At 40.1% G+C, this 10575-nt stretch overlaps 1 protein-coding gene across 2 annotated transcripts in view; it reads left to right on the top strand.

The window, feature by feature from the left end:
• LOC309602954 (zinc finger SWIM domain-containing protein 6) overlaps window positions 1–10125 on the top strand; it is a gene marked incomplete at its 5' end in the record, with an annotated part of 115676 nt that extends 105551 nt beyond the window's left edge. Inside the window, 3 exons of one of the 2 annotated variants that reach the window (XM_082337135.1) lie at window positions 4297–4378; window positions 6733–7574; window positions 10026–10125. In XM_082337135.1, the coding sequence (XP_082193261.1) occupies window positions 4297–4378; window positions 6733–7574; window positions 10026–10091 (990 nt within the window). In that variant the 3' untranslated portion in view covers window positions 10092–10125. Of the gene's footprint in view, window positions 1–4296; window positions 4379–6732; window positions 7602–10025 lie in introns of those variants that run through there. The other variant, XM_082337136.1, reaches the window with a different exon arrangement.
• Between the last annotated feature and the right edge of the window lie 450 nt (window positions 10126–10575).

Raw genomic sequence — 10575 nt, forward strand, 5'->3', positions numbered from 1 at the left:
AGCACTGAGGACCATGCCCTCTTCAGGCTCTGTCTGAAGTTTTTAAATTCTGTTTTCTGATATAAAGCTCAATGAACCAGTAAACACAGACTAAGGGTCTGTTCAGCCCCTTTAGGCCATTTGGGTGGAAGAGAGAGCTGGGAGCGGCTGGCTGCAGGGCACTCCTCTGTGCAGGGGTGAGAGAGGACAAGTGCAGTGGGTTCAGGAGTATGTGTGGGACTGGCTAGAAAGGAAAATTATTCTGCTTGACAGAAATGCACTGTATTTTCTGCACGGCCTTGAGGGGTTTCTTATGATTTCTTCCCTTCTTTCCCTTAAATGAGATTTGGTAGGTGCTTGTTGAATCACTAGAAAAAGCCAAGGTCAACCATAATGACCTCTTTCTAAGGCAAAATTCTGTACTTTACCAGCTGTGGGATGGCCAGATGCATCAAACCTAGCTTGAGGTGTAGAAGACCCTCAGAACAGTTTTCAGGCTCTTAGGAGAGATTTTGCAAGCTAAAAGGAGACAGCTAAGTTTTTGGTATCTGTAGTAATACTGCCTGACACTGATGAATCTTGGAGTTTACACAGTTCCTTTCAACAAAAATAAATCTCTTCATCCCTCTTCAGAGATTTCTTCAAAAAATCCATTTTTACTTTGCTTCAGTAGACAAAGCTCCAAAGACTTCTGGGGAAAGGATATTATCCCAGTTACTTCTCATGACAAAGAAGGGTACTATTTGCTTATTCTAGATGTTTAGAAGCTAAAGTCTTTAATCAGAAAGCTGAGATTCTGTATGCTTTGTTAGCCTTTCATATTCCCAAGGTTACTGTGGAAATCTGCTTCTTTTTTCACATCTTTCTGCCTCAAATGTTTGTTTACTTGAGAAAGATCCTTATGATAGACCTGTGTGTCACCTCAAGCATTCATCAAGTATCATTCAGTGGTAGTAGCACGCTTTGGATATCACTGTATTCATGGATACCCCTTTGTGGTTGGTGGTGTCATCAGAACCTCTTCAGTGAGATCTAGTGAAAGAAATATCATGAACCCATACTTTCTCCTCAGTTGCAGGGTTCAGAACAAACTGGTGTAGAACTTGTCCACTGTTCTGTCCCAAGCTTACAAAGGTGTTTTAAGAATCTTAAAGGTAGTTTGCTTTCCAGAAGGAGGATGCATAGCAGTTTTCTGGTAGTAACTCACAGCTGTGTAGATTTCTACACTAACGCTTTTCCTGCAAAAACCTTAGTGTCAGCGCTGTGTCTAGTGGTCTACAGATGCTTCCTCCTTCCCTGCCCCCCTGACTTAATGGCAATTAGATTGTCTGTATTCACTATCTGGTGTCTGACTATTTGTGACATTTATGTGCCTTAGAAAATGCCTTCTCCCCTCACATGGTAAACTAAACAGCAGTGTCCTCACAGGTGTACTGTTCTGCCTCAGCTACAGCAATGACATGTTGGGCTGAGGAGATGACACCAACAATTTCACAACTCTCTCACTGGGATCTCTGTGGCAGAAAAGCCTCTTATTGTTCTAGATTTGGGAGTAGTGTATAGACTCCTGGGTTCTTTCTCCCTGTTTCCAATGGCAGCATGTATTATGTGACTCAGCAGAGGGAGGGCTTTTAAAGTGGCTGTGGAAAGAGGTCATCAGCATGGCCAAATGGGCATGGAGCATCTCAGGTGTATTCTGTCCTTCAGAACCGTCACAAATGCTGTAAGATCTGCAGGTACAGGAGGGGCTTCTATTCCTCTGTTTGCCTGTTGTATGCTACATTAATGCAAGTAGGTATTACTGCACACATGCAAACAGGTACTGCTGGCAGAACTGCTGAGCAAGTTAGTGCAGGTGATGACTCAACGTGTGTTTGGCAAATGGTGTCCTTTCCCCCCAAACCTATGAATGAATAAATAAATAAACCTCCTTCCAGCGTGCATGATGAAGAGGTTTTGCATTTGTCTGGGAGCTAATAGTTGGTTGGCCATTTCTTGTATCTCTTACGGGTGGTGAGATCTTCTGTTCCTCTATAAGAAATTCTTATAAAGATCTATCAAGACAAAGTCAGGGTTATTCTGTGTGGAAGAGAGCTTGGCTTTCAGATAAGCTCTGTAATTCCCAGGGGTCTCTCATCATTTTCACACTTCCTGAATTGTTGAGAAGCTCTCTGCAATTGATAACACAGATCTTGGGTAGATCTTGGACAGATGTGGAACTTCCTTTTAGGAAGAGGTAGCTCAAGAATGTATTGAGCAGAATTGAAATAGTACTTTGTCTACATGTGCTACAGTATGAATTAATTTCATCTCCTCCTTCGTCAGGACACCAATACATGCTTTATTTGAAATCCTTGGGGTTTTTATCGTCAATAAAGGGTGCCTCTCTTGCTGTTCTCATCTTGTCAGTTTAATCAAATGAAAGGAACCTAATTCCAGAATAGTTTGTCAAGAAACTTTTCTATGTCAAGAAACTAGATATGGTATTGTTTTTTGCTCTCAAGTTAGGACTGTCTACACTGGAAGTACTATTATGCCTACTACATGTGCTGGAGGCTCTTCTGCCTGCTGATCCTTTTACAGACCACCACAGTGAGGGAAGTCATCAGAGAAGTCATCATTCACACTGTTTTGGTTTTCTTTTTTTTTTTTTTTAACCTTATTTCCTCCCTCACCAGTATCAGAATTTGGTCCATAACCCTGTATTTTCTCTTGGATTCACTCTATTTGGGGGAAGCTGAAAATTCATTGTGGATATTGGAAGAGTGTTAGCCTCCAATTTGTGTGTGCATCAATACAGGAAGTCACTTAGACTCCTTCCCTTTGATGGACAGAATGGGACAGACAATTGCCCTCCAGTGCATTTTGACTTGGGGCTGCCTGTTTTTCTTCCAGCAAGACTTCAGGCAAAGGCTAGTTCCATGATTTACCTTAGCCATATTTTGAAATGCATTGGGCTGCTCCTTACGGATCGGTTTGCTTTCTTTCAAAATTCTATTCTCCAATCTAGCACTTAGATTACTGTTTAGTTAAAATGATACCACAATGTCTGAGGCCAACAAAGCTGACATTATCGTGTAACTTCGGGTGATGTACAGTCACCAGGGTCTCAAGGTGGGAATGTTTGGAGGCCAGCTTGGAACCACTCATGGTTTCTTATAACTAGACTTCTTAAAGACGATCTGTGCATTTGTGCTCCTCAGCAGTCTTTCCACCTTCTTAATTATGCTATGTACAGCGTAGGACTAAAGGAGGTGGCAGGAGTAGCAAACATGACAGAGGGCTACATGCCACTTTGAAGTCACCTTAGGATTGGGAGGGGGTATGGGTTGAGAACCCTCTTAGAAATGCTGCTGACTCCAAGCTGTTTTGTGAGTGCATTTGTTGAGTTTAATATGTAAAGATCATCGCTGAGAGCTCCGATTGACCTATTATGCTCTTTATTTAATTGCTACAAATAGAAATACCATAGTATGATTACTGATATTGTAAGCGGAAAACCACTTGCTTTCTTCATCTATATATCTGTGGGGTGTATCCAGGTAGCTGAAGCAAACTTTACATGCAATTTCCCTGCACTGTTTATTTTGCTGAATAAACATGTTTGCCCATGTTTTGAGAAACAGAATAGGCAATAACCGCAAGTGAACTAAAATATGGGCACTATAATCAAAGCTTAAAGTCCTTTTTCTAGGATTCTGATCATTTTACGATGGAACTTCTTTGCAGGGACTCCTTGTTCAGAGAGAGAAATAATTGCTGTGGACTTTTTAATAATACCTGTGTATATCTGGAATTGTATATGTATCTTTGCAGAATAAGCAGCCAGTCAAATCTCAGTACACTAACTCATGTCTATTGTTGAAGTCAATGAAAAGAAATGCAGATGAGGGAAAGATTAAAGGGGTTAGTTTGCCCAGCAAGAGTTGACACATTTCCACTTTAAAAACTACTGTGCATAGAGGGAGGAGGCATGATATAATTTAATTTGAATAATTGGTAATTGATTGGGCTTTTTTGTTGCTGGGGGAGTTGTGGGGTGGTTTTTTTTCTTCCCCACAGATAAGATGGTCTCTTCTCTAGCCTTGAAGGATCTGCAGTTGAAATTACTCTCTGTATGCTTTTCTAAGGTAGCTGAGCAATATTTTTCAAACCCTTTGACGTATCAGCCAAAAAAGAGGTAACAGAGTGGAGAGGGCAAGAGGCTGCCATTTTGAACCCGAGTGTATTTGAGTAACTTAAAATCCCTAATCATTGGTATATTGCCTTGGTTTGCAATAGGATTAATTGTGTATTTTGTTTGTGTTGTTTTAACAGGTGATGCGGATGACGCTATCAACACTGAATTGGCGACGGCGGGAAATGGTGAGGTGGTTGGTAACATGTGCAACAGAAGTAGGTATGTTCTGAGATGCTTCTCTTGTCAGCTAATCTTAGAGGGCTTGATCTTGCTTGTCAACACCCATGTTCTGCAAATGTCTCCCACTTTTCTGTTCATCTATAAAACTCCTTTGGTGAGAATACATTATGGCAATGATGAGTGGTTTTTTTAGGCACAGGCCAAGTGAGACAATAGTTGAGTAATGCAGTGTGACTTCATTCCCCTGTAAGGTGGGCGTGTGCATAACCTTTGGGAAATACCCTTGTCGCCTCCATGATGGGTTTGGGTTTGAGGCTGCAGTAGAGAAAAGGCTCGTTGTTATAGGCTGTTGCACTGTGCTACAACTTTGCTTGCTCTGAAAGGCCAAGTGGGGCTCTGAAAGGCAAGTGAGAGAGCTATCTGGTCAGCTGTGGGAAGAGGAACCAGAAAACAGGTGAATGAAATGCTGAGGATGCCTCCTGCTGTGTGGCAGACAGGATCTCCTGAAGGGGTTCTCATTGTTAGGTGGTGGTTTTTTTTTTTTTAAGCCCCTGTGTAAATCCAAGCTTAGAGTGTAATGCTTCTTTGTTATGTGGCTGTGACCTTGTCAGGCCTCTCTGCACTGTAAAGCAAACCAAATACCAGTGCACCGGTCGTTAACCATGTAAGGTGAAAATAAGGTGGGAACAGAACCAGTCTTATGCTAAGAGGACAGCAGCGGGAGAATAGTGCACTCAGCAGGATGTTCTGTTCATTTCTGGTCTTTGCCGTAGATTTCCTCTGTGTCTTGATGAGGTGTCCCTTAGCTTCTGTATTCCAGTTTACCATCTGCAAGATGAGGATACAGAATCTGAAAGTGGAGTGCATTAATGTGTAGCTGGAAAAAAAAAAAAATATCAGCAGCTGTGGTAGTGGGGACAATATAAGTACTTACAATAAGGGAGCAGTTTTAATTGTCAGTAAAGGTATTTCTGGAAAGCATGTTTCCCTACTGTATTTATTCCCTTTTCATACATCTGAGTTGGATTGTATTGCATAGGTGCTTCTTGAGTTTCAGAATTTCAGAGGATTGCTGCTGCTTCTTCTCTGGATTAGTTTGTTCTTTGCTTTATGCTTAACTGGGAAATTAATGTTGTCAGTAGCATGCAAAAATACAGCTTGCCTTTGTATGCCCTCAGCTAGAAAGTGGTTTGTGTCTGCAAATTTTCATTCAATGCTCTTGTTTTATTGCTTTTATATCTTTGCTAAGATAATTATTGCTGACACTATCTTACAGATATTAGGGCCTGGGTGTTATTTTGTGCGGTTGCATATCGGCAAATAAAATGCTGGGTTTAATACTGCTTTAAATTAGTTTACATATTCTAATAGAAGTATCACGTAAAGAACCTATAATGTCATGCAAAGTACTCTTGAGACTTAATCAAGATGGTAAAGCAAGGAATCTGTTTATTTAAATGAAGATCTGGTATTCTCTGGCTATGCTGAATTGTTGTAGATGAGTGAAGGGATGCACGGGAAGCATCAGAGTTCTACAGAGAAAATGAGGACCTCTGGGTGTGGTTTAGGTGGGCTCACAGATGTGTGTAAACTACCTCTAGCAATAATAAGGCACTCTAGTTGGCTATAAGGTTCAATTTATGGACCCCATTAGTCACTGTTTCCCCCTTCCTCCCCCTGCCCAACACACACACACAAACACACACATGCAGGAATAAAGTGACACTAAGGAAAATATCTATTTCAGATAATACCGAGTAGTTCATATTGCTCAGAGTATTTCCCTAATAAGGATCTTGATGTTCAGGCGCATATGAATTTGATACAAGATATATCTGAAAAGCCTGTTGGGAGGAGGTGGGGGTTAGGATTTTTTTTTTTTTTTTTAAGGTGTGTGTAGTGTGTTCTGTTAAGTTGTGCCATGGTGTTCTATTAAGAAAGCCATTTAGCATACTGTCATATTCTTCTGTGCATGCACCACTGTGCCTTGATATGCACAGGGAGAAAAGAAGTTAAAATTGCCTTTTTTAAGTGTTCAGTGTGAGGGCTGCTTTTGAGTGATGTGATGAGACCAAATGAGCCAGAACTTGTTATCCAAATTGTCTTAAATAACAAGTAAAACAGCTCAGTTGTCACACCAGGAGATTAAAGCTTATCTTGTGGGCTTTTTTTTGTTATTCTCTGCATTTCGGTGATTGCTAAAGAGTTTGCACAGTGGCCTTCATTTTAATGTCCTTTTCCAGCCATCCTATCTGGTTTAGTCCTTCTTGCTGAAGTGCATCCCCTTGAATGTACTGACAACCTTTTAGACTTTGGCAAATGTAATCTCTTGCTGAACATCTGTATCTGCTAGGTTTTATCAGTTGTGGCTAATCCTTTCTTTCTTTCTACAGGTGTTTATGCACTGGATAGTATCATGCAAAACTGGTTTACACTTTTCACTCCAACAGAAGCCACTAGTATTGTTGCTACAACAGTGATGTCCAACAGCACCATCGTCCGTCTGCATCTGGACTGCCATCAGCAGGAGAAGTTGGCCGGCAGTGCTAGGACGCTTGCTCTACAGTGTGCCATGAAGGATCCTCAAAACTGTGCCCTCTCTGCACTGACCTTATGTGAAAAGGATCACATAGCTTTTGAGACCGCTTACCAAATCGTTCTAGATGCTGCTACAACCGGCATGAGCTACTCACAGCTTTTTACTATAGCACGATACATGGAGCACCGTGGTTACCCCATGCGGGCATACAAGCTGGCCACTTTGGCCATGACACATCTCAACCTGAGTTACAATCAGGACACACACCCTGCCATTAATGACGTTCTGTGGGCATGTGCGCTCAGCCACTCCCTTGGGAAAAATGAGCTAGCAGCTATAATACCTCTGGTGGTCAAAAGTGTCAAATGTGCAACAGTACTGTCAGACATTTTGCGTAGGTGTACTTTGACCACTCCTGGCATGGTGGGACTTCATGGAAGGAGGAACTCTGGTAAGCTCATGTCACTGGACAAAGCCCCTTTGCGGCAACTCTTGGATGCCACGATCGGAGCCTACATTAATACAACTCATTCACGTCTCACTCACATCAGCCCGCGACACTATAGCGAGTTTATAGAGTTCCTCAGCAAGGCCCGAGAGACCTTCTTAATGGCTCATGATGGTCACATCCAGTTTACACAGTTCATTGACAACCTAAAACAAATCTACAAAGGCAAAAAGAAACTGATGATGCTGGTTCGTGAGCGGTTTGGTTGATGAAAATGTGTGAATGGGGGGATTAGGGGGGTGGGGAGGGGTGGTTTGTTTTTACTTGAGCCTGCCTTTGTATCCTTTTTAACTTAAAGAAACAGAGCCACACCGGTATTATATGTGTATAGTTATATTGAGTTTGCAAACTGAACTGTCATGTTGTGAAAGTTTGTGTGTTTATTTTTTTTTCCTTTTTTCTGTTTTGTATGAGAGAGAGGTTAAAAAAGGTTTGGTTTACACTGAGTATATGTTGTCAAGTGGCAAAAGCCCACATCGCTCTCCTGTTCTTTCTGTATACGTTCACAGCCTCAAAAAACAAACATATATTGCAATGGCTTTAAAAACCAAACAAAACACCTCCATCCTGTGATAAGTACCTCGAATGGATTCAGCTTTACTCCTTTGTAACTCATCCTTACATTTCAGCGTATTTAAACAAACCAACAAATGAAATACTAATAGTTAAAAGGCTGACCACGTGGCTTTGCAGTGCTGTTCATCCAGAAGCATGGCACACAATGCTTGTGCATGTGGAAACTTAGCGACTGTCAACATACATTCTCAGGGATTTATCAAAAAAATTAAAAAAAGAATGAGAGCATTTATTGTACTGTATATATATTATAGTATATGTCTGAATATTGAAAAATATAACATTAACTAATTTATAAAAAAATCTATGTAATGCAAAATACTTGAAGCTGCAGTAGCTTGGTTTTAAACAAAAAAGAAAACCTATCAGAAGGACTAAAGTGCGCCTTGCTTCAGGGTTGGCTCAGGTGGTGAACTATATGCTGGGCATCTATGCAGAGCCACCTTTTGGAATGCATGGTTGGACTGATAACCTATTGGGGAAAATTTTATATATATATATTTATACAACCCGTGTATACATATATATGTATACACACATACACACATGCTTGTAACAGGCACTATAGTAAAGAAGGACAACAAAAAATACACAGCCAGAGCAGCAAGCCTTAGCATTAAGAATACAGTATGCCAGAATTGGGGTTTGTGCCTCCTAGCCTAGAAGACTTAAAGAAATATCCTTTTTGACACAAAACGCAAAATGTTTTCCAAAATGATTGACATGATACATTACGCCTTTGCAGTGAGCTAATAATAAGCTAACCTTTGTGCACAAATAACATATATATATATATTATATATATATATTCTGCATAGGTATTTTGACTTTGTGCAGGACAGAAAGTTGTGTAGGTATGACTGTTCTACTTTTCAGTTTGTTTTTTTAATATATTTTATTTTCTCTAGAATTACTCAAACAAAAGCAGCCTTCTATCTTGCCTTGTCTTAATGCTTTAAAATAACCAAACTGGAGATCTAACTACCAAACTGTTCATTATATTATTAAATACCAACTTTGGTTACAGTATAGTGTCTTTACTTTAGCTGATGGTTCTGTATCCTTGTGCTTTTTAAAGCAGTTTTTATGTTTTGGTGCAAAAGTTGTCCAGTGTCTCTTGTTCCCTTCATTAGAGAACATGCTAGAGGTATGTTTGTAGGTATTTTTGTTTAGAAAAACTATTTCATGCTCTCCATTTTATTTATTATAATAGGTAAAAAGGTTGTACTTCATCACCCATGTAAACATGCTCATGAAGTTGAAAGTAATTAAGATTTGATACACTGATATCAATTTATTTATGTAACTAAATCACTGTTTTATAAACTTGTTAATGATCAACAATTTTTTTGTTTTGATTAAAATTAGTTTTTTGAAAGTTGATTCTGCCTCCTTTATGGTGTCTGTTACTGGAGTTGAATTGTGTACAGATAGTTCATAGATCTTAAATGCAACTTTGCCTGCAACTTTGGTGCGTTATGGTGGTAAGCAATATGACCACCAAGCCCAGGAAATAAATGTTTTGTTCCTCAAAAATCTGCTGAGGAGTGCTAGTGTTCACAGTTGCTGGTGGAAGAAGAGCTGGTGCATCAGAGAAAGGACCAAATACTGCCTATGAGCATAGATATGTGGTCCATACAATGAACAGTAAGCCTTGACATACTGCCCTAGTAGGATGGTAGAGTGTGCGGGGGTATGTATGTTCCCACTCTGGATTATTTGGGTGACCATGAGAGTTGAAATGCGTTGCAAATGTATAAAAGGGCAGTTCTTGCTGTTCTTGATTTGACTTTTCTAAAGTATTTTGTGTATTTTGAGCCATGCAGCTCACTCCACCCAGCATGAAGTTCTTGCTTTCCAGCTGACAGCCAACATTTCTGCTTTCTTGGAGCCCTTGCCCTTGCAGGAGTTGTGTGAGTTTTCCAGCCCTCAGTGAAGAATGGGATACGGTATGGTTGAAAACTGAAGAGGAACTTCCTGCTTTACTAACATCTTTATCATGTTACATGATGTCATATTTGACTACATAATCTGAACACCTTCACTTTTTTTTTTGTTTTTAGTATCTTCAGCTGAAAAGAGAATTAGCATGCAGTAAGCAACTATCAGAGATGCCAACGTACCCATGAATTCTGACAGTGAGGCTTGCGTCACTGGAAGATTAAGGAGGAAAAGGTCTGAATCTTTGTACAACTTGTCGTGTAAAATACGAGTCTTTACCAAGCCTTGCTAACAGCTGAGTTGTCCTGACCTAATAGTACTAACCTTCTGTAGCTTCTGTGATTTCTATCCCTTCCAAGTATTGAATCCTCATTACATGTTTGCTTAGTTACTTTGTCCTAGATGAATTTTCTGATACAGACAGTAAGGAACAAGAAGGATACTCCATTCTGTAATAGGGTTTGTGTGGTGGTTTGGTTTTTTGTTTTTTGGGGTTTTTTGGGTTGTGTGGTTTTTTTGTTTGTTTTGTTGTTTTTTTTTTTTTGCTTCTTACAAATAATTCAGTATTAAGGATATTGTGGATTATGTAGATTGCAAAACTGAAGCCTATTTGAAGATCAGGCTTTAGAATTACATGCAGTCCTGATGGTTGCCACCTGTTTTTGATGAGCA

The sequence above is a fragment of the Platalea leucorodia genome (genome assembly GCF_965183815.1).
Source record: "Platalea leucorodia genome assembly, chromosome: Z".
Lineage (NCBI taxonomy): Eukaryota > Metazoa > Chordata > Aves > Pelecaniformes > Threskiornithidae > Platalea > Platalea leucorodia.